Consider the following 24,865-nt stretch of genomic DNA (forward strand, 5'->3'; position numbering starts at 1 on the left):
TGCACCCAGCTTTTGTTGTGCAGCCGCTAGTGCTGTCATCTGCTGTGCTAGCAGTCTGTTAGTTTCTTGCTGCTGTAAGTTGGACTGAACCAGCTGCTTAATCAGCTCCTCCATGGTTGTGGCTTTTTGCTTCAGCGCTGTTGAAAGCCAGGACATGCAACAAGTGTATGCTTCACTGCACCATGCCCGCTCCGAGCCACCATATGTGGGGAATAGCTCTGGTCGATCCTAGGTAGCAGTGCAGTAAGCAGGGACACAGACAGGATAACAGCCAATTTAAGTGTTTTTATTTCACACTTAGCGACAAAACACAAAGCAAACCTTAACAAAGGCTTAAACACAAACAAACCCGGCTCGGCTGAGCACTTACTAGTACATAACCAATCCCTGACTATACGTGGGACCAGCTATCCAGCCCACGGGTACAAATAACAAAGTATGGTGTGGCCCATGCAATACCTTCAGTATTCCAGCAGACAGTTCTCCAGGTATGGCCACACTCAGCACTGCAGTGAGCTTCTTTTTAAGGCCCTGATGACCCCCAGCTGTGGGCTATGGAAGCCCAGGACCGAAGCCCGGGTGGAGTGAGCGTCCCACTGCCAACCTCACTCACTCCAGAAAAAGCAGGTCCTAGTACGTATTTTAACAATCAGTCTATGTTAGCTATGGCCAACACAGACAACCAGGCTATCAATCCTGCTTTACCTGTGTCTGGGTTAACCCCTTGGTTACCAGAGACACACCCAGGGCTTACCAGACACAGTTTAACCACTTCAGTGGCAGATATCTGTGCTCCCAAACCATGCCTCTCTTACACCAGCTACACACCTTGTTTTTTCACTGGCGTCTTACCTGCTGTTATTATGGTTCGTTTTTATTAATAAAGGAACTGTGGATTTGCAACAAACGTGGTAAGTACCGCAATATTTCTATGCTTATACGTTATGAAGTTGGAGATTCTTGTTTTATCAGCTGAGCACCCCACATGATCTTCATCTGTTCCCACTTACGTGCAAGTGTTTACTCTTGGCATGGAATACGTTCTCCTAAAAAGTGTTTCTGCTGTGTTGGTACTGTGACTTTTTCAACACATATGTATATATTGGGGTCTGGGATAATTATATATCTGTGCTGTCAGGGTATACTTACCCACCACACTACTTGTGGTCCAGCGCGTCTCCTCCAGTCCAGCTGCCAGCTGTATCTTTAGGCCTCAAATCAGCCTCGCCTCCTCCCAGGGCCTGAAGATGCAGCTGGACTGGAGGAGATGTGCTGGATCACAAGCAGCGTGGATGGTAAGTATACACTGCTTGTGATGTTTAAACTGACAGCAAATATATATACATATTCCAGACCCCAATATATATATATATATATATTTGTGCTATCAGTTTCCTGCTATGACTGTCGGCTGCACAGAACCCTGTTTACACAGAACAATGTGTGGCCGGCAATGATGAATTTTAAACCCTGCTCTTAAGATTGGATCAGCCGAAGATCAACCGTGTTCCCTGTCCTCAGCTTATCGCTGTCCCTTTAACACGGGTCAATTATTGCGTTTTTGCAACCCTTTTGACCAATAATCAGCCTGTGTAAAAGGCCCTTAAAGCGAATGTACATTCCCTTTAAGTGTAGTTATCAATTGATTGGCACCGACGCGGGGATTCAAATGGAGCCGCGTCACAGAAGGGTGGGGGTTTCCGGTGCCCAGTACCAGAGCGGCAACGTGCGTGAAAACCGGCCCGCGGTTCAAAAAAAGGATATCCTAGACTTAAAGTGAATGTACCTAACAGTACATTCGCTTTAAGGCATCATTCACACGTCTGCAAGTTTTGCAGTTCCAAAACTTTCCCCAGCCCCCCCCCCCCCCCTCTTTCACTGCTCAATTTCAGGAAATCTCGACTCTTTTACATCAGTCGAGCCCTGTGTAACCTATGGAGGGGGGAGGGGGAGATTAGTCACCAGCAGAGAGCAGAGAACAAAGGATTACACAGTGGGAGCTGTGTGTAAGCCGGTATTCGGAGGTCAGAGAGGTCAGTGCTGACTTCAAAGGAGATAGCCCGGTGATGTAGCTGTAAATTAACTTTGTTGTCCTCATCTCCCTCCACCCCTCCCATCTCCATAAGAAAACCATGAAGACAGGAGGGAGAGTTTCAAACTGCTTTTTCATGATAAAAATGCATTTTTCGGCTTATAAACCCAATTACAAAGTTTCTTAAAATCGCCTGTACTATTGATTTCTGCAAAAAAAAATGTAAACGACAGTGACACTTTAAGAGGCATGTAATGTTGGTGGCTTTAAGCAGTAAATCCCGATAATGACCAGTGAGCGAAATGTTTACATATTAAGTCTGGGTTCACACTACGTACATTTCAGGCAGTATTTGGTCTGCAAGTCAGGTCCTCATAGCAGCCAAAACCAGGAGTGGATTGGAAACACAGAAAGGCTCTGTTCACACAATGTTGAAATTGAGTGGATGGCCGTCATATAACGGTAAATAACTGCCATTATTTCAATATAACAGCCGTTGTTTTAAAATAACAGCAAATATTTGCCATTAAATGACGGCCATCCACTCAATTACAACATTATGTGAACATAGCCTTTCTGTGTTTTCAATCCAGTCCTTGTTTTGGTTGCTATACAGCCTCAAATATACAGCCTCAAATATACGTAGTGTGAACATAGCTTTATAAATATAGAATTCCATTCTCCGTATCCAATTTTATCACTTCAAGATGTTGGATTATTGCAGCGTCAGCATTTAAAGTAATGAAATACATATGTGGTGTAAAGTGAGCAGAATGATCTGGTAACCCCCCCCACACACACACACACACACACACACACACATATATATATATATATATATATATATATATATATTTGTATTTGTATATACTATATATGTGTATTATAGTAAACACTTGTATTCCTTCTGAAATAACAGCTCTGAAGCCTCTCCCCCCTAGAACTCTAGTGGGGAATAAATAAAAGCTGTCTTTGTTGCACTTGCAACCAATCACAGCACAGCTTTCACTTTTTTTGAGCACAACGAGGGGAATTTACTCGTACGCCAGGCTTTAGCATAGAAATGTCATAAACTTTTGCACAAGCTGGGCGTACGTACTGGAGTTTTAAGCTGAACCTACCCAGTTATTCCTGCACTTGGGAACTGTGTCAGACTGGAAAGAATGCACCACTTCCTGCAGGACATACAGCAGCTGATAAGTATTGGAAGACTGGAGATTTTCAACAAAAGAAGTAAATTACAAATCAATATATAATTCTCTAAAAAACAGTTAATTTTCTTTCTGTCAACTACTTTGCCATTACTGTAATCTAGCCAGGCCAGATTTGCAGTAGTTACAAGTTGCTTGCCTTCACCACATTCTCAGGTTAGCTCCCCCTGCTGGTTAAAGGAGAATATTTTTATTAAAGTATTGTATTGCCCCCCAAAAGTTATACAAATCCCCAATATACACTTATTACGGGAAATGCTTATAAAGTGCTTTTTCCCTGCACTTACTACTGCATCAAGGCTTCACTTCCTGGATAAACATGGTGATGTCACTTCCTGGATAACATGGTGATGTCACTTCCTGGATAACATGGTGATGTCACTTCCTGGATAACATGGCGATGTCACTTCCTGGATAACATGGCGATGTCACTTCCTGGATAACATGGCAATGTCACTTCCTGGATAACATGGTGATGTCACTCCCTGGATAACCTGGTGATGTCACGACCCGACTCCCAGAGCTATGCGGGCTGTGGCTGCTGGAGAGGATGATGGCAGGGGGACACAGGGCGCCGGAGGGACACTGAGCTTCCCCCCTGCCATCATCCTCTCCAGCAGCCACAGCCCGCACAGCTCTGGGAGTCGGGTCGTGACATCACCATGTTATCCAGGAAGTGACATCACCATGTTATCCAGGAAGTGACATCACCATGTTATCCAGGAAGTGACATCACCATGTTATCTAGGAAGTGAAGCCTTGCTGCAGTAGTAAGTGCAGGGAAAAACACTTTATGTGCATTTCCCGTAATAAGTGTATGTTGGTAATTTGTATAACTTTTGGGGGGCAATACAATACTTTAATAAAAGATTTTGCCGGACCTCTCCTTTAAGTATACAAAATGATAATTACTGACTCTTGATAAAACATTACCAAAAATATTCATAATAATGTATTTCTTCTCTGGATTGAAAAAAAAAATGGTGATACATTCCGGCTAAGACCAGCCTGAAACTTATTGTTGTTTTGTTGTTGTTTTGTTTTTATAGCGCCTTTTCCTCACTGGGCAGATCTCTGCCCTTATTTTGGCGTTCTTGTTCCGGTACTGCCTGCCTCCTTCTCATTGTGGACCAAAAGTCAGACATGGCATTGCCACCTTGCTTGGAATCTGTCTTTCAACCTATTGCTTTGGATGGTGAGATATCAGTTTCCTACCTGTAAACCTGATAAGTAAATGGAAATCCATTGCTCTTAGTAAATAGTATGATAGCGACGAATAATATACATAATAACAGAACCCCTATACTCTGTCCCCTTGTGTATTTTATTTTATTCAAACTGTCTAGAATATAGAGGAGGAGTCTTGTGCTGCTGCTGATGGACTAAGGGAAAACAGATTTTCATTCTAAATTGTAAATTCTCCTTGTGTCCTCTGAGCAGCACAATAGTAGGATGTAGCAAGTAGCACCCTTATAGGGGATAACTTCTGCACAGATCTTAGGATAGTCCTTCTGAGGAAGTGTCCTTTGAAGACCCTTAGGCTCCGTTCTCACGGAGCAAAACAGGCGGAATTCTCCGCTTGTGCGCCTCCTATCTCCACGCTGAAGAATAGACATGCCCATTCTTTAGCCCGGAGAGAGGAGGCGCGCGAGCCTCCTATAGCATGTCATTATGACAGGGAGGCTGGCGGCATTGCGGGGCAGAGAATTTTGCTGCGGAATTCCGCCTGTTTTGATCCGTGTGAATGAAGCCTTAGGGCCGCATTACATTTGTTATACGGCTTGATGTTCGTGCAGCCCTTGCTGTATATAGAAAAAAATAAACTCATACTCGCCTCTGCAGACTCCCCGGTGTTGCCCTGCCTCTTACCTTCTCACTACGACTGCCACTGGCCTTCTAGTTTCGGCTGATTGCGTCGCTTGTACCCGCTCATGGTGGCGCTTATCTCCACCGATGCCATAGACACTATTCTTTGACCGGGCAGATTCCGCCTTCCGCCGAAAGAACTGACATCTCAATTCTTTTGGCGGACAGTGGAATCGGCCCGGCCAAAGAACGGTGTCTATGGCACGGGCGGCGACACGTGCAGCCGTGAGCGGGTACAAGCGACATAATCCACCAGAACTTGTAAAAAAAGATATAAAGATTTGTAACTTACTTCTATTTAAAAATCTCCAGTCTTCCAGTACCTATCAGCTGCTATATGTTCTGCAGGAAGTGGTGAATTCTTTCCAGTCTGACACAGTGCTCCCTGCTGCCTCCTCTGTCCAGGTTTTTTTATGGGGATTTGCTACTGCTCTGGACAGTTCCTGACATGGACACAGGTGGCAGCAGAAAGCATTTTATCAGACTGGAAAGAATACATTACTTCCTGCAGAACATACAGCAGCTAATAAGTACTAAAAGGATTAAGATTTTTGAAATAAAGTAAATTGCAAATCTATATAATTTTCTTATACCTGCTGATTTGGAAGAAAAACTATTTCAGAGTTAATGTTTATAATCATCATTTTCCCAACTTGTTTAATAAGCCCAAACCAGAAGTTCTAAGGCTGTTTCTCCTATCTTTACAGGCTCACAGTTTGTCTTCTAGGAGAAGTTATCTTCTGTTATCTCATGCTGCTTATGGTTAATCCTAGAAAAATTCAAATGTAAGTACAAAAAGACAATACAGAAGAGTTTGTGGGTATTTACCGTAACTTCTAAAAGATCAATGTATTTTTAGATGATGATAAATTATCATTATTATTATTATTTTAATGATTACTCCAGCAAAAAAATTTTTTATTTCAAATCAACTGGTAGCAGAACATTATATAGATTTGTATTTTACTTCTAAGCCTTCCAGTACTTATCAGCTGCTGTATGTCCTGCAGGAAGTGGTGTATTCTTTCCAGTATGACACAGTGCTCTCTGCTGCCACCTCTGTCCATGTCAGGAAATGTCCAGAGTAGGAGTAAATCCTCATGGAGCACTGTGTCAGACTGGAAAGACTACACCACTTCCTGCAGGACAGACAGCAGCTGATAAATACTTTGTAGTTTGCTTGTACACCTCAAATATGTTTAATTTCACTTAAAGCATTAGTATAGGCCTAGTGTTCTTAAAGGGGTACGCCGGCCAGGACCCCCCCCCCTTTTTTTTTTTCTTTACAATCACCTGGGAGGGGGGGATAAAAATAATGACATCTACTTACCTCCCCTGCTCCAGCGATGCCGCCCGTATCAAGCTACTCTGGTCTCCGGACATTTGAGGCACAGCCTGACGTCTCAGGCATGCTCAGCCATTCAGCGTCTGTGCTGCTGAATGGCTAAGCAGGCCTGATATGTCAAGTCTCAAGTCCCGGCTCAGACTAGGAGGAGACCGGGGACTGGAGTAGCTTGATACGGGCAGCAGTGCTGGAGCCGGGGAGGTAAGTAGATGTCATTGTTTTCACCCACCACCCACCCTGATATCAGAAAGTTATATAGATTTGTAATTTCCTTTTATTAAAAAATCTCAAGTATTCCCATACTTATCAGCTGCTGTATGTCTTGCAGTAAATCTTGTTTTATTTTCAGCCTGACACAGTGCTCTCTGCTGACATCTCTGGGCGAGACAGGAACTCTGTCTCGGTTTTATATTAATCCCCATAGAAAACTTCTCCTGCTCTGGACAGTTCCTGTCTCGGCCAGAGATGTCAGCAGAGAGCACTGTGTTAGACTGGAAATAAAACACCACTTCCTGCAGGACATACAGCAGCTGATAAGTATGGGAAGACTTGAGATTTTTTTAATAGAAGTAAATTAGAAATCTATATAACTTTCTGATATCAGTTGATTTGAAAGAAAAAGATTTTCGCTGGACAACCCCTTTAAGGGTTTGATTCTACACTGGTAAGTATGTACATATCACATAATGTTAGTTGCAGAGAGCTCTGTTCTGACTGAATATTATACCGTGACCTCTATATGAGTTTATATAACAATGTTGATTTTTGTTTCCGTCTCCAGGTACACGTTGCTGATAACCATGGTTTATCTCACATACTTTCACATTAGAAGATATGCAAACCCTTTAGTAGATGAGCTGGACTTTACAGTGTAAGCCTCCATCCCTTACGTATTACAGTATACAGAGTCTCTTATGCATGACAAGACCAGCATGTATATTTCTGTCTTTCAGGGCTTTAATGACACTAACCCAAAAACTGAGTCGGTTTGCATTTGAATATCATGATGGTAAGTGAAAACACAAGTAACTGATGCACTAATGTTATTGCTGCTTATGGACACCGTTTATGAGTAATAATCATGAACTTCGTATGCTTCTATTATTTTTATACTTTTAAGTTTTTTTTTATATCAACTGGTGTCAAAAAGTTATATAGATTTGTATTTTACTTTTATTTAAAAATCTCAAGTCTTCCAGTACTTATCAGCTGATGTATGTCCTGCAGGAAGTGGTGTATTCTTTCCAGTCTGACGCAGTGCTCTCTGCTGCCCCCTCTGTCCATGTCAGGAACTGTCCAGAGCAGGAGAGGTTTTCTATGGAGATTTGCTGCTGCTGTGGACAGTTCCTGACATGGACAGAGGTGGCAGCAGAGAGCATTGTGTCAGACTGGAAAGAATACAGAAGCTGATAAGTCCTGGGAGAGTTTAGATATTTACATAGAAGTAAATTACATATCTGTATAACTTTCTGACAACAGTTGATTTGAACGAAAAAGATTTTTGCTGGAGTTCCCCTTTAAAGAGACACCAGACAAAACCTAAGCTGTGTTATGCTTAGTGCAGAATCTGAGAGAATGGTGTATGATGAAATCATAGAAAAGAAAGAGAGAATCCTTGCATTGGTCACTGCCCCTTATGCCCCGGCCTGATCATAAAACAGTTAATGTCCAGAGCTTTCCCTTAAAGGGGACCTATCAACAGGTTAGAAGCATGTAACCTGCTGATATGTCCCTATAGGGCACTGAGGATGAAGGTAAGTTTGTTCTCTTTATCCTCTGCCCCGTTGTTGGAGTATTAGCAGTTTATTTAATATGCTAGTGAGGCATTTCGGTGCACTGGGGGGGGGGGGGGGGGGTACTGATCAGTGCAGTCAGCAGCAGAGAGCAAAGGATTACACAGTGGGAGCTGTGTGAAAGCCGGTATTCAGAGGTCAGAGAGGTCAATGCTGACTTCAGAGGAGATAGCCCGGTGATGTAGCTGTAAATTAACTTTGTTGTCCTGTTTTGGTGCCTCATCTCCCTCCACCCCTCCTCTCTCCATAGGAGAACCATGAAGACAGGGGGAGAGCTTCATACTGCTTTTTCATGATAAAAATGCATTTCTCAGCTAGTGAACCCAATTACAAAGTTTTTTAAAATCACCTGTACTATTGATTTCTGCAAATAAAAATTAAACTTCAGTGACACTTTAAGCCCCTATTACACTGTCAGCGCTCGTTTGCTCCTCCTTCCCTGCTCGCTGGCGGTGCTATTACACGCGTCAACAGCAAGCGAGTGAGAGCCGAGGGGGCTGCAAAGAGGTGCGGCGGGGGCTGCCCGAGTGATCACTAGATCATCTAGGCAGCCTGTAGAAGGTGGCAGTGGCTCCTATTTCGCGGAGTGACAGCAGCATATCGCTGCTATCCTAATCATTTGTCTTTATTTATACCCCTGGTACACATTTGATTTTACCTTCTTTGCTTCTAGGGACTGTCCGCACTGATCAGTCTTTGACTTCCACACAGAGACGCCTTGCTATCAGGTAAGCGTATAAACGTGCGCACTTCGGTTTTCTTACATAGAATTAGTCAGGGACATCCACATGGCGGATCGTCTCAACATGATGGTGGCTCAGTTCTTTGTATGCTCTATCGTATGGTCCCTACACCCTTTATTTGTATTTTGGGATATGTTGACGATCTTCCCACAATGAATAAGTTGAGGTCCTTTTAGATGTTTCCTATATGAGGCTGTCTACAGAATCAAGCGATCGCCAATCCTGGAGATTAGCGGCGCCTTCAGAGGGCATGATCCATCACACTGCAGGGAGATCTGCAGCCGATAGCCATATATTTTAGCGCGGTACGCCATATGTGATCAGCCGAGGATTGGGCGTTTTCCTGCTCCTCAACCGATTGCTGACACTTTTACACCGGCCAAAAGAGCATTTTGGCACATGTAAAAGGCCCCTTAGCCATAGTGAGAACGCATAAGCTAGAAAGCATTGGCATTGTCTGGATGAAGAACTGGTAGCGGGAGTCAATTGTAGCGATTAAAATATATATATCTTAAAGTGTTGTTGTTTTTTTTGCAGAAATCAACAGTCCAGGCGATTTTAAGAAACTTTGTAATTGGGTTTATAAGGCAAATATACCATTATCTGCATTCAAAAAGACTTTCTCCAGCCCCCCCTCCCCCTCTCTCCCGTTCACTGCTCAATATCAGGAAATCTCGACTCTTTCACATCAGTCGGGCTCTGTGTAACCTATGGAGAGGGGAGAGGGGAGGAGGGGGATTAGTCGCCAGCAGGGAGCAGAGAACAAAGGATTACACAGTGGGAGCTGTATGAAAGACGGTATTCAGAGGTTAGAGAGGTCAGTACTGACTTCAGAGGAGATAGCCTGGTGAGGTAGCTGTAAATTAACTCTTTGTTGACCTGTTTTGGTGCCTCATCTCCCTCCAACCCCTCCCCTCTCAATAGAAAACCATGAAGACAGGGGGGAGAGCTACAAACTGCTTTTTCATGATAAAAATTCATTTTTCAGCTAATAAACCCCCCGAATACAAAGTTTATTAAAATCGCCTGTACTATTGATTTCTGCAAAAAAATAAAAAATAAATAAATGACAGTGACACTTTAAAGCTAATCTGTACCGGTACCCATCCCCAAACTGCTGGTACTGTTTTGAACACAACTTTTTTCTACTTAAGGGTATATGCACATTGAGCAATTCTCGAGGAATTGAAGCAGAAAGTTTTCAGGCAGAATTCAGGCCCCCCCCCCCCCCCATTGACTTCTATAGGATTCCTCTAGCAGATCTACAGCAGAAAATTCTGCTCTGAAATTCTGCACTGTGAACAACGGAGCAGAAAACCCATTAAACACAATAGGACTTTGCTCTGTACATATTTTACGGGAGGAATTTCAAGCTAAAATTCCTCTTCAATTCCTCACCTAATTCCTCGCCTTTTTCTCAGTGTGCACATACCCTAAGACTGTTTTGTACAGTTCATCAATACAGTTCAGTATTTTGGTGAAAAACAAGTCTTGAGTAATAATAATAATAATAATTATGTTTTTAGCGCTATGACCACTATGGATTGGACTATGATGTGACTAATAAAGTGTTATGGCGACTGTAGATACTGTAACAGTTGTCAACAAAAAAACTGATAATATAGTTGTAACAGCTTTGTAGATATCATTCTCCATTGGGTAGAGTGACGAATATGCTACTGGTTTTGTTTGTTGACAACTGTTACAGTATCTACAGTCGCCATAACACATAAAAGTCACACCAAAGTCCAATCTATAGTGGCCCTAGCGCTAAATACATATACTTATTATTATTATTATTATTATTATTATTATTCTAGAGCAGGGATGGGGAACTTTAGGCCCTCCAGCTGTTGCAAAACTACAATTCCCATCATGGCATGATGTGAATTGTAGTTTTGCAACAGCTGGAAGGCCGAAGGTTCCCCATCCCTGCTGTAGAGTGTTATAAATAGAGGCACGGGGCCTCAGAGTTATTAAGCTGCTTAGACACATATTAGAAGTACAGCTCTGTGTTAACAAACATCCCTAGGAGTCAATGAGGTGGGGCCTAGAGCACCCGCCCAAAAAAATGAACATGTAAATTCCTGGGGCGGAATGCGGATCCGCCCAAGGAAACTTGAATCAAGAATTTTAAGTTGAATATATGTGAAATTAAAGGAGTACTCCGGGCTGGGGTCATTTTTATTATATGGTTCCAGCGCCAGGTCCTGGATCACGTCGCCCCGTTCTCCCATCCGGCTGCCGCTTCCTGGTCTGAGCTGCGGCTTGAGACGTGACGTCTCAAGGCAGCTCAGCCATTCAGCGGTTGTAGCGGAGTCCCGCCTCGGCTCACGTCACGTCTCAAGCCGCAGCTTAGACCAGGAAGCGACAGCCGGACGGGTGAGCAGGGTGGCGCAATCCGGGACCCGGCACTGGAACCGGGGAGGTAAGTGACCGGCGGCTTCTATATCCACCCCTCCCCGGCTGTACAATAAAAATGACCCCAGCCCGGAGTACCCCTTTAAATGCGGATATTCAGCCTTGCCTATTCCTCAGTGTGAACATAGCCTGAGTGTATCATACAGTGCATGCAGTTCTCATATGCTTCCAGTTTCTCTTGAATTGCAGCCCTTCTTCTAGTATGTATATACTTACTGCCAAGCTGCCTAACTCGTCTTTCAGGGTTGTTAGAATGGCAGGAAGAACAGGACAGGGAGGAACTGGCATCTTGCTGCGGCCACGACAAGCACACAATAGCTTGTTTCTTCACTTCCACTCGGCAGCTTCATAATCCTGCGTGATGTGAATGTATGCAACAGATAAACACTACAAATGAGGGGAAGCATGGGGCAAATCAATTACTCCCGCTCCGTACACAGCACAAATGGACGGGTTCTCAGTCACCATTGCCGTTCTGCATCTAAACTACCGTCTAAAGTATAAAAAGTTGGTAATTTGTGTTTATAGTCTTTATAGTGTAAAGATGAGTTAACCCTTAAAGGGGTTGTCCAGCGAAAAATCTTGGTGTCAGAAAGTGGCAGAAATTTGTAATTTACTTCTATAAAAAAAAAAATTCAAGTCTTCCAGTACTTATCAGCTGCTGTATGTCCTAGACATAGATATGTAGAACATGCAGCAGCTGATAAGTACTGGAAGATTTGAGATTTTTTTTTTTTTGTTAATAGTTACAAATCTCTGGCACTTTTTGGCACCAGTTGATTTGAAAGAGAAAACATTTTTTTGCTGGAGTTCCGCTTTAAGGCCTTATTCACACATCCCATGAAGTTGTCCATGATCACAGACAATTTTATAGCCCGTTGCATTTTATTGGGTTATTCATGCGTTCCGTTGTTTCTTCATGTTTCCGCAATCTGTTCTGTAAAAAAAAAAAAAAAAAGTAACTAATGGAATCCGTGTTTTCCATGGATGAGGTATCCATGAATCAGTCCATGAATGAATGTGATGTTAAAGAAAAATTCTGGGCAGGGGGCTCTTTTGCCAAAGTGCCAGGGGGAAGGATGAAGGAAAGAACGTGTACTTACCTCCCCCAGCTCCAGCGCTGATGTCCGCATACCGTAGCCAGGGCCAGAGTCAGCACAGGGCAAGTGCTAGGGCCCACAGCGCTTCTAGGGGCCCAGAATTCTAATGTTCAGCCGGCTCACTGTAGTGAAGGGTGAGCTGGCTGAACATCAGAAGACACAAGAGAAAATAGCTGGACCTGTCAATGTAATGCACAAATAGAGAGAGAGAGAGGGGTAAAGGACCGGATCACATGACCCAAAGGTCCTCAACCTTTGTGTGGAGAGCAGCCCCATAGAGAGGAAGAGGGAGAAGTCTGAGCTTTAAGTGCTGTGTGTCAATCATTCTGTCAGTGTCAGTCAGTATCTGTGTCAATAATGTGTGTTGGTGTATGTTAGTGGTGTCTCAAGCGATTGTGCATAATGTGTGGATGATGGCTGCATAGTGGATGGATGAGGGGCCCTCATCCTTTATCGCCCAAGAGCCTTTTAAAACCTGAAGCCGGCCCTGACTGTAGCCCCAGTCCCCACCTGCTACATAGTTAGAGAGAGAACCCGGGCTGTGACGTTACAGGCCAGTTCAGTTAGTCAGCGGCCTAGGTGGGACCCCATCCACCACGGCTTAGGCGGGACCCCCATCCACCACAGCCAAGACGGGACCCCCATCCACCACAGCCACAGCTTGACCCCCATCCACCACAGCCACAGCTTGACCCCCATCCACCACAGCCGAGGCGGGGCCCCCATCCACCACAGCCACAGCTTGACCCCCATCCACCACAGCCGAGACAGGACCCCCATCCACCACAGCCGAGGCGGGACCCTCATCCACCACGGCCGAGGCAGGACCCCCATCCACCAAAGCCGAGGTGGGATCCCCATCCACCACAGCCGAGGCAGGACCCCCATCCACCACGGCTGAGGCGGGGACCCCATCCACCGCAGCCACAGCTTGACCTCCATCCACCACAGCCACAGCTTGACCCCCATCCACCACAGCCGAGACGGGACCCCCATCCACCACAGCCACAGCTTGACCCCCATCCACCACAGCCGAGGCGGGGCCCCCATCCACCACAGCCACAGCTTGACCCCAATCCACCACAGCCGAGACAGGACCCTCATCCACCACGGCCGAGGCAGGACCCCCATCCACCAAAGCCGAGGTGGGATCCCCATCCACCACGGCTGAGGCGGGGACCCCATCCACCGCAGCCACAGCTTGACCCCCATCCACCATGGCTGAAGCAGGACCCGCATCCACCACGGCTGAGGCGGGGCCCCCATCCACCACAGCCACAGCTTGACCCCCATCCACCACAGCCGAGACAGGACCCCCATCCACCACAGCCGAGGCGGGACCCTCATCCACCACGGCCGAGGCAGGACCCCCATCCACCAAAGCCGAGGTGGGATCCCCATCCACCACAGCCGAGGCGGGACCCCCATCCACCACGGCTGAGGCGGGGACGCCATCCACCATGGCTGAAGCAGGACCCGCATCCACCACGGCTGAGGCGGGGCCCCCATCCACCACAGCCACAGCTTGACCCCCATCCACCACAGCTGAGGCAGGACCCCCATCCACCACGGCTGAGACGGGCCCCCATCCACCACAGCCACAGCTTGACCCCCATCCACCACGGCCGAGGCAGGACCCCCATCCACCACGGCTGAAGCAGGACCCCCATCCACCACAGCCGAGGCAGTACCCCCATCCACCATGGCCGAGACAGGACCCCCAGCCACCACAGCCGAGACAGGACCCCCAGCCACCACAGCCGAGACAGGACCCCCATCCACCACGGCCGAGGCAGGACCCCCATCCACCACAGCTGAGACAGGACCCCCATCCACCATGGCCGAGACAGGAATCTTATCCACCACAGCCAAGGCGGCACCCCCATCTTTGTTACATTGGAAGCAGAATGATACTCTCATATACTTTATTATAGATGTCATATTTCTTTTTTTTACAGATATGTTTATACGTTTGTGTTTTATAACACATTGCTGATCTGTACATCCCTTCTGTTTAGGTCTCTCCCCGGAATTCTCCCGTATCTGAGTTATACTGTGGGATTTCTAGGACTTCTTGCTGGTCCTTTATGTTCTTTTAATGACTACCAGATATTTATAGGCGGAGAAGAGAAGAAGAGGAACCCAAATGTAAGTAATGTCAGGTCATGCCAGCATGAGTATTACAGCAGTGTAGTAGTGACTCTGTTGCCTTATATCCTGTATGTTACGGCCATTTCCAAACATATCTTATCATCATTATATTGACTAAAGATGCTTCTGCAGAAGTTTTTAAAGGGGTATTCCGCTAAGGTAAAATACATGTTGAATCATCCCCCTCCTTATATAATATTTATTATTATCGTTTCAGTCTCCTCCCCCCAGTTCTGAGCTGCTGCTTTTTTGCTGAAAACACAGAAAACTTCATATTAGCTTTTCTCACCCCTCCCTTTTAAGACGGCTGATGTAAACAGTGTCCCTGGCCGGCTGTTTCTGCACTCTGTAATGCCGGGAAGGTTAAGTTACTGGCAAGTTCACTAACCCTTCTGACATTACAGAGTGCTTTGGCCAGGGATAGCCACGGCCCCTGCAGAGGACATCCATGTTTCGGATGCATAGCCATTCCTGTAATCCAGATATACATCTGATACCCAACAAGGATCTGTCTTTTAGGCTATCTATGGAATATGACCGCCATCTTGAAAGACGCCATATTGGACCAACAGAGAAAGTTCTCATGCGGGTCCTAGCGCCTTCAGCTCTGTGTTTAGCACCATGGACAGCATATCATAGAGCTGTGCACCACAAGGAACGTTCCTGCTGCAATGACAATGGATTATATTGCAGGGAGTCGATCCATCAGTGTGTGTATATTTTACATTTACCATTTACAGTCTTTAAATGGCCCTGTCACTTTTTACAGCAGCATTTTACCAGTTAATAGCCAGGATGGATGACTCCACATAGGCTATTAGTGGCAGCTTCTGCAAAATGCAGCAGGGAGACACCAGGTATGGAGCAGACCCATCTCCATACACCCTTAGTGGCACCATAACATACCAGTACATCATGCAGGGTTAAAGTAGTACTCCGGCGATTTGTTTTTTAAGCTTAACACGCGTTACAAAGTTATATAACTCTGTAACGTGTGTTATTAAGCTATCTGGAGAGGATGATAGCAGAGGGATGCTCAGTGTCCCCCCGGTGCCCTGTGTCCCCCTGCCATCATCCTCTCCAGCAGCCACAGCCCGCACAGCTCTGGGAGTCAGGTCGTGACATCACCATGTTATCCAGGAAGTGACATCACCATCAAAAGCACTTTATAAGCATTTCCCGTAATAAGTGTATATTGGGGATTTGTATAACTTTTGGGGGACAATACAATATTTTAATAATTTTAATGACCGGTGTTATACATAGTGTGAACCTGTCCTGAATTCGTTTATTGCTCTTTTTTTACCTTCAGTGGCCGTATTATGATTATTATTATTCCCTGTTTATTGCTCTTTTGTTTTTTTAGGTGGCCGTATTCAAGAAGCTGTGGCTTTGCTGTTTCCTATTAGCTGCTCATATTACGATGTCGGACCAATTCTCCATCTCCAGTGATCCAAATACCCCTGTGCTCTACCTGTTTTTTGAACTCTACTTGACTGGAGCTTCTAGAAGGCCAAAGTATTATTTTGCTTGGACTCTAGGTGAGCTTTTATCAGCCATTGAGCTTTCTTCACTTTTAGGCCATGTTAACACAACGATTTAATTAATATACTTCGACGGCCGTCATTGACGGCCGTTGGTACATTATTTAAGTTTAGGTTAAATGACGGCCAGTTTCAACACCCTTTTGGATGCGTCTATTTTTATTTTTTGAATTTTTTTGAAAAGACGGTGAAAGGACGGCCAAAAAAATCAGTGTGAACAACTTAAAGAGAACCTATCATGTCATACTAACTGCCCCTATTCTAAAAGTGCACCTGTCCCTACGTCTATTTATTAAGATATAGGGGGAGATTTATCAAACATGGTGTAAAGTGAAACTGGCTCAGTTGCCCCTAGCAACCAATCAGATTCCACCTTTCATTCCTCACAGACTCTTTATAAAATGAAAGGTGGAATCTGATTGGTTGCTAGGGGCAACTGGGCCAGTTTCACTTTACACTATGTTTGATAAATCTCCCTCAGACTGTATCTAATACTTTACCTAATCCTGTGTCCAGCTGCTGTTCCATCGGGCGCCGCCATCTTGGTTACGTCACTTGCCTTTCAGCACTGGAACGCACCACTGGAACGCAAGTGACGTCACCAAGATGGCGACGCCTGACGGAACAGCAGCGGGACACAGGATTAGGTAAAGTATTAGATGCACACTGCAAAGGTAGCCTGTATCTTTATAAATAGAATAAGGGACAGGGACACTTAATAATAACATACATTGCTCTTGCGCTGGATATTGCAAAATCACTTCCCGTCGCTCTGCATTCCGGGAAGTTCTGGGCTCGCGCCAACTCTTTTGAAAAAAATCGACACAAACCCATACAGAAAAACATAAATATATATAAACGGGGGCACAAAAATAATTAAATATTATTTAGAAAAAAAAATACTGTTCATATTTTTGTTCAATTTAAAATAACAGACGCTGTTTGCTAAATAACGGCCGCCAATAAATGTCCTGAACATTCATTCACAACAACAGACGTTAATCTATACATTGGGTGACCTAACGGCCGTTGTTTTAAACACAGAAAGGATCTGTTCACACACTGTTGAAATTTAGTGGATGGCCGTCATTCAATGGCAAATAACGTCCGTTGTTTTAAAATAACTGCAATTATTTGCCATTAAATGACGGCCATTCACTCAATTTCAACAGTGTGAGAACATAGCCTTTCTGTGTTTTCAATCCACTCCTGGTTTTGGTTGCAAAATACTGAGCAAAAATACTGTGTGTGAACATAGCCTTACCCTCATAAAAACATGGGCAACAAAAATGTATACTGTATGCCCCAAACATAATGTATATGGAGGATGGGTTTCAGTGACTGATATAGGGTATGTTCCCACTGCATAATATCGGGGTAGGCGGTCGTCTCGTTAATTAGACGGCTGCTAGTAATAATCACTACTGATCATTATTAGCGGCCCTCTATGTTGCAAGACGGCCGCCTTCCCTGATAATATCACGCAGTGGGAGCATAGCCATAGACTTCCCATGAGCTTTATACAGCCGGAGGACTCATCGTTTTGATTGATATAATAATTCCTTTGAAATGACGTTCCCAACGATGCAAAAATAAGGGCAAATAACGGCCACTGTTGCAAAAGAACGTCCATTATTAATGATCTTGATCAACAATGGCCGTTATTTGCCCTTATTTTTGCATAGTGGGAACATAGCCTAATACTGATCAGGATTGGATGGATGCGTCTGAGCTGTGACAAGGCTTTCCACACCATAACCTTACAAGTCGTCTATTACTAGGAATGTGCATCATATGGCCGACATCACATGTCTACTGGCCACGGACAAAAGGAAGGATTGTTCGGCAGATCACACATCTATATGGCTTTTGTGAGGTTTTTACTACTGAACACAATAACTTTTTGTTACGTGTAAGTGCAGCTTCCCTTCTTGGTGTATTACAAAAATAGTTCTACAGTTAAAGGGGGTACTACAGCAAAAAAACGTTTTTCAAATTAACTGGTTTCAGAAAGTTCTATATATTCGTAATTTATTTCTATTCAAAAATCTTGAGCCTTCCAATACTTATGAGCTGCTGTATGTCCCGCTCTCACACTTGTGCCAACTGTTCACACTTTAGATTTCCTGACCCATAGGGTTCTATTAGGCATGGACCATCCTTAGGATTTCTCCAGATACAGTAAATAGGCTCAGAAATTATAGGACCTGTTCTAAAATTGTCTGGAATGCTGGCGTGGGTGCCCTATAGAACTCTGTTAGGGCATTCAGAATTCCAGACAGCTCCAGATGTGGGAGCAACACAAAGCACTGCACATTTTTTGTGTTGCAGCATGTAAGTAAACACTGGGTCACTTACACACTGCAGTACATAAAGGGTTAAGCAGAAGGACACACGCTTTTACCTTCTCCCCCAGGCCCCCCTCCTGCACGGGCCCCATAGCAACTGCCTACCCTGCCTCTATGGTAGCTACGCCACTGATCACCAGAACCTTTGCTGCAGATTTATTTTTTTTGCTGCACATCTGGTACGTGTGGACAGAAGTTTTTTGGGAAATTTTTCCATTCCTGGTCAGTGATATTGTGCTCCTTTTTAACGTAGCAGCCATCAAACCTTGTGTCACACTTGCTTGCACAATCGTGTCTTTGTCTGTTTTTTGTCCTTGCAGCATGATACCAATAATGAATTGCTGTGTGCATAGACGTCATATAGAGTTATTGCTGGACTTTAGTGATTTCTGGGCTGGAGGTGCTGTCCTAGTATAACCCATCTCACTTCACTAGAGATGGTTATCGCAGTCACACAATACACATTAACTCTTTGTGTTTCATTGTTCAGCTGACGCAATCAATAACGCTGCCGGCTTTGGCTACAATGGAATCTCAGATGATGGAGAGGAGAGGTGGGACCTGCTATCCAACCTGAATATACTAAGGATTGAGGTAAGTGCAAAATATACACCAGAAATCCAGATAACTGTATAAATTAAAGGGGAACTCCGGTGAAAATGTTTTTCTTTCAAATGAACTGGTCTAAGAAAATCTAACGATAAGAAATATATATATACATAAGCCACACACACACATACATATACACATAAGCCACATAAATAGATATGTACACATAAGCCACACACATATAACAGATGTAGAGTTTCCCCTTGTGCCTGTGCAGTGTACTGTACGCCGTTTCCTTTTAGTCGCTGTGTGGCCGCACTCTATTGACTCGGATGGTTGCGTAGTAATAATGAATCATTTCCTTTCCTTTGTTCTTCTTTCAACATTGTGTTTCTTTTAGACAGCTACCAGCTTCAAGATGTACATCGATAACTGGAATATACAGACAGCCGTGTGGTTGAAAGAGTTAAGTACTGGTTTTCTTGTGTAGAATTACTGCCGTTTTTTGCACATATCACCACATGACCTATATGACATGGATATAAGGACACGAGGACCGGACAGTCTTGTGTTCTATGAATCTGCTTCTTTATTCCACTATTGAATTTGCATTTATTACCTTTTCATTATTAAAAATCAACAAATATATATGGGAAGAATATGCAAATAGCTCTCACACCACTTAGGCAAAGTGGTCTACCTTTAAGTCAGTGTTTCACTCCATCTAGGAGTCTTAGAACATTGACTGGGGATATATGCCAAGCCAAAAATTTCTCCAAAAGGTAAGATTTTAGGCTTGGCATATATCCACAGTCACTGTTCCAAGACTCTTAGAGTGAGTGAAACACTGGCTTGAAGGGACACCACTTTGCCTAAGTGGTGTGAGAGCTATTTGCATGTTCGTTCTTCACGGAATTCCCAGTGGAGCAGAAATGGCCTTTGAAGTGTCACTGTTTTATTTAATTTTTTTGCAGAAATCAATAGTCCAGGCGATTTTGAGAAACGTTGTAATTGGGTTTATTAGGCAAATATGGCATTACCTGCATTCAAAAAGTCTTTCCCCAGCCCCCCCCTCTCCCTCCTATGCACTGCTCATTATCAGGAAATCTCGACTCTTTTACATCAGTCGTGCCCTGTGTAACCTATGGAGGGAGATTAGTCGGCAGCAGAGAACAAAGGATCACACAGCAGGACCTGTGTGAAAGCCGGTATTCAGAGGTCAGAGAGGTCACTGCTGACTGTCAGAGGTAATAGCCCGGTGATGTAAATTAACTCTTTGTTGTCCTGTTTTGGTGCCTCATCTCCCTCCATCCCTCCGCTCTCCATAGAAAATCATGAAGACCGGAGGGAGAGCTTCAAACTGCTTTTTCATGATAAAAATGCATTTTTCGGCTAATAAACCCAATTACAAAGTTCCTTTAAAACGACACTTGACACTGACTCTCTTTATGGAGAACTAGTATCCCTAATATATATAGAGCTCAGAGCGGCAGAGGTTTTCGATGGAAATTTAGACAGTTGCTGACATAGACAGAGCGGCAGATAGCACTGGAGAGAATACAGCACTTCCTGCAGGACAAACAGCAGCTGATAAGTACTGGAAGACTTGAAATTTTTAAATATAAGTAAATTTACAATTTATATATATTTCTGATACCAGTTGATTTAACAGAATGTTGTAGATAGAGTTCCCCTTTAAATATAATTTTCTTGTACCGGATAACCCCTTTAAGAAGTTTCCTTGTGGAATGCATTCTCTGGGGAAAGAAAGCAACCCCCAGCGAGTCTCTAAGGTTTGTCGGACTACATCACCTGCATATGCAATCAAGTCATGGCTGTTACTGTATACACCTCATCCAGGATTTCTCATTGAGCCCCAAACTATACAGGTTGTGTAACTTTTTTCTGTTCTCTCTGCAGGGTGTGTTATGACCGAAGCCCATTTAATCCGCTGCTTTCCACCTTCCTATTGTCAGCAGCTTGGCACGGTGTGCATCCTGGATATTACTTCACCTTTCTGACTGCTGTGCCAATTACACTCGCTGCTCGCAAGGTAAGGCTATGTTCACACTACGTAAGTTTCGTAACAATTTTGTAAGTTCCGTAGTAATCACGGCTGTTGTTGCCGATTTGCAACAATGGCCGTGATTACTACGGAACTTACATAGTGCTGCCCTATATGGAATCTTATGGCTGGGATTGCTACCGGCGCCGCAAAAAAATGACGTCAGAAAACCTGTCAGGGCACACAATGGAGGGTGCGGCTCCGGCCGCACGCTCCATTGTGTGCAGCGACGAATTGGGATGTGGCCGCGCACAGATGTGCCCGCATCCCAGTTCATCAGAAGTGAAGATCATCGGGATGATCTTCTCTGACACCGGCCGTTTGGGTCACAGAACGACCAGTGTCTTACGCCAGGTGTCTTAGGACAGGGGTAGGGAACCTTCAGCCCTCTAGCTGTTGCAAAACTATAATTTCCATCATGCTTTAGCTTTGGCTGTCCATGCATGATGGGAATCGTAATTTTGAAACAGCTGGAGGGCCGAAGGTTCCCCATCCCTGGATTATGAGAAAGCAAGCAGGCTTCTCTGTATGGGTGTGGTGTAAGGCTATATTTTTTTTATACAGCCGCCACATTTAAAGGGGTACTCCTGTGAGTTAATTATGGTGGTACCAGTAAGCTATATAGATAATTTGTAAATAAATAACTTCTATTTAAAAATCTTAAGCCCTCCAGTACTTATCAGCTGCTGTATGCCCTGCAGGAAGTGGTGTATTCTTTCCAGTCTGACACGGTTCTCTCTGCTGCCACCTCTGTCCATGTCAGGAACTGTCTAGAGCAGGAGAGGTTTTTCTATTTTTTACATTCTCCAGTACAGTACACTGTATATTACTGTACATCAGAGAAGAAGCATAAATGTGTTACTTTTTCATTTTATTTATCCAGGTTAGGCAGACAGTACGTCCGTGGTTCCAGCATACGCTGTGGAGTAGACTGGTTTACAGCTTGGTCACCTGGTTCTGCACCCAAATAGCAATGAGCTACACTGTGGCACCCTTCATAATACTAGGACTCGGGCCATCACTACAATTATACAGGTAAGAGAGAATGGGGATAAAGATTATTAATTATTAAGATTTGTAACTTACTTCTATTTAAAAAATCTCCAGTCTTCCAGTACTTATCAGCCACTGTATGTCCTGCAGGAAGTGGTGTATTCTTTCCAGTCAGACACAGTGCTCTCTGCTGCCACTTCTGTCCATGTCAGGAACTGTCCAGAGCAGGAAAGGTTTTTCTATGGGGATTTTCTACTGGACAGAGGTGGCAGCAGAGAGCACTGTGTCAGACTGGAAAGAATACACCACTTCCTGCAAAACATACAGCAGCTGATAAGTACTGGATGATTGGAGATTTTTAAATAGAAGTTAATTACATGTCTATATAACTTTATGAAACTAGTTGATTCGAAAGAAAAATATTTTCGCCTAAGTATCCGTTTAACTATATGGGCTCCGGATTAGGAATGTGTACAGTTAAAGGGCCAGCGTCAGGACCCGAAGGCATTTGTCTGGTGCTGGCCAGGGCTGCCATGCAGTGCATTATTATTTATTTATAAACGCCCTTGAATTCCAGAGCGCTCTTCAAGCGATCGGGGTTAACAAACCGGAACATACGCATCCGGATCTATCCACAATTCTGGATGACCCTATAGAGTTCTATGGGGGCATCAGTGCCGGAATTCCGGACAAATATGGGACGTGTTTTCTGACAGGGACACCCTTCAGGAAGAATCCTGAAGGGTGTCCCTGCCCAATTGAACCCTAATGTCTGTATATATGTATAAGAATTCTGGATAAATTTCCGGACATGTGAATCAGGCCTTTAAATGCGCTCGTATGAAACTAGCCTTATAATATGACACTCTAACCTTACAGCTTAGCTCATGTGTAGGAATCCTCTCTCTCTCTCGGCAGGTCCCTGGGTTTCTGCTTACACATCCTCCCTGCACTGATTCTTCTCATTCTGCCTGATAGAAAAAAACTTGAGCCGAAAGGAGGAAATCCTAAAGAGTCACCTTGTGACCGTAACTACAACCATGTGAAGAAGGAGATGTAAAGAGGATCTCCGCAGACAGACACACCATCTAATCCTCCCATCAGTAGCTGCCTTATAACAAGTGCCTTCCTCTTCCTTCCACTAACTCTGCCGTCCAGCATTGGGCTTGGAAGATTCTAGATTCCAGACTACTAGATGGCTACATGGTAGTCAGCTGCTTCCAGCCGGTTTCCGTGGCCGCAATGTCTCCTAATACTCAGGAAGCTTGAAGGAAGTTCCCATTAGTTTATCCTGAAGCCTGTAATTTTATGTATACAAACCGTCAGAAACCTACGAGTTGCTTATATTATCTGTAACACCACGTACGTGTTTGTCTACCTGCCAGCATTTCCGATGGTCAGAAAATTGTACGCAGCCGTAAATCAGGGAGCGTAGATCTTTGTACTCACGGACGCCTCTAATCTAATGCTGGATTCCATACAGGTTCTGTTTGCCTTGATAGGGGCCCCATAGACACAACCCTGCTGTGTGCATAAGATTTTGCAATATAGTATTTACAATTCTGAGGCGTCACTTAAAGGAGTTATCTGGTCATTATTGATAACTTAAAGGGCAACTCCAGCGGAAAAAAAATTCTTTCAAATCAGCTGGTGACAGAGATTTGTAATTTACTTCTATTAAAAAAAAGTCTTCCAGTACTTATCAGCTGCTGTATGTCCTACATGTCTATGTCTATGACATACAGCATTCAGTAAGTTACAAATCTCTGGCACTTTCTGACACCAGTTGGTTCTAAAGAATTTTTTTTCCCGCTGGAGTTGCCCTTTAACTAGATTTGAGGGGAACATACCTAAGTTATATCCGTACACATGCCGCTCCCCCACCGCTGCCACCTTATTTTTGCCGCTGTCCTCTTTAAAGCTTCTGCTGATGCCATGCAGACAAAACATTCATGGCATAGAAAGATCTATTCTTTTTCCATGTCAGTGGAAAATTTAAAAGGGGACTTCAGTGATTTTTTTTTTCTTTTCAAATCAACTGGTATCAGAAAGTTATATAGATTTGTAATTTATTTTTATTTAAAAATCTCAAGTCTCCCAGTACTTATCGGCTGCTGTATGTCCTGCAGGAAGTGATGATTTCTTCTTTCCAGTATGACACAGTACTCTCTGCTGCCACCTCTGTCCATGTCAGGAACTGTCCAGAGCAGCAGCAAAGCCCCATAGAAAACCTCTTCTGCTCTGGACAGTTCCTGACATGGACAGAGGTGGCAGCAGAGAGCACTGTGTCAGACTAGGAAGAATACATCACTTCCTGCAGGACATACAGCAGCTGATAAGTACTGGAGATTATTAAATAGAAGTAATCTACAAATTACTTACTTAATCTTACAAATCTATCTAAGGGCCCTATTCCACAGTAACGATAATTGTCCAGATGGGCCCCATTTGGCCCGATTCGGCCGATTATCGTTCGGTGAAATAGAGAGAACGATCAGCCGATGATCGTGTCATCGGCTGATCGTTCATTTTGGGCCAGACCTAAAATCATCGTTCCCCCACCGCACATCGCTACGGTTGAATAGCGGTGCGCGGCGGGCGACCGACGATTTGAGAAGAAACAGCAGCAGCATACATTACCTGGCTGCAGGGCTTGTCCTCCGCTCCGTCTCCTCCCCGGGTCCCGCGCGCTCTATCTTCTGAA

At 44.3% G+C, this 24,865-nt stretch overlaps 1 protein-coding gene across 1 annotated transcript in view; it reads left to right on the forward strand.

Moving 5' to 3' along the window:
* The window catches only part of LOC138793898 (lysophospholipid acyltransferase 2-like), a 37,172-nt gene extending 13,109 nt beyond the window's left edge, over nucleotides 1-24,063 (forward strand). Inside the window, exons 2-13 of the mRNA XM_069972627.1 lie at nucleotides 4,293-4,438; nucleotides 5,817-5,894; nucleotides 7,236-7,325; nucleotides 7,408-7,463; nucleotides 8,921-8,975; nucleotides 14,530-14,659; nucleotides 16,029-16,203; nucleotides 19,045-19,148; nucleotides 19,504-19,568; nucleotides 21,024-21,156; nucleotides 22,052-22,203; nucleotides 23,080-24,063. Of these exons, the coding sequence (XP_069828728.1) occupies nucleotides 4,293-4,438; nucleotides 5,817-5,894; nucleotides 7,236-7,325; nucleotides 7,408-7,463; nucleotides 8,921-8,975; nucleotides 14,530-14,659; nucleotides 16,029-16,203; nucleotides 19,045-19,148; nucleotides 19,504-19,568; nucleotides 21,024-21,156; nucleotides 22,052-22,203; nucleotides 23,080-23,221 (1,326 nt within the window). The 3' untranslated portion in view covers nucleotides 23,222-24,063. The remainder of the gene's footprint in view (nucleotides 1-4,292; nucleotides 4,439-5,816; nucleotides 5,895-7,235; nucleotides 7,326-7,407; nucleotides 7,464-8,920; nucleotides 8,976-14,529; nucleotides 14,660-16,028; nucleotides 16,204-19,044; nucleotides 19,149-19,503; nucleotides 19,569-21,023; nucleotides 21,157-22,051; nucleotides 22,204-23,079) is intronic.
* Nucleotides 24,064-24,865: the final 802 nt, after the last annotated feature.

Source organism: Dendropsophus ebraccatus, chromosome 5 (assembly GCF_027789765.1).
Source record: "Dendropsophus ebraccatus isolate aDenEbr1 chromosome 5, aDenEbr1.pat, whole genome shotgun sequence".
Lineage (NCBI taxonomy): Eukaryota > Metazoa > Chordata > Amphibia > Anura > Hylidae > Dendropsophus > Dendropsophus ebraccatus.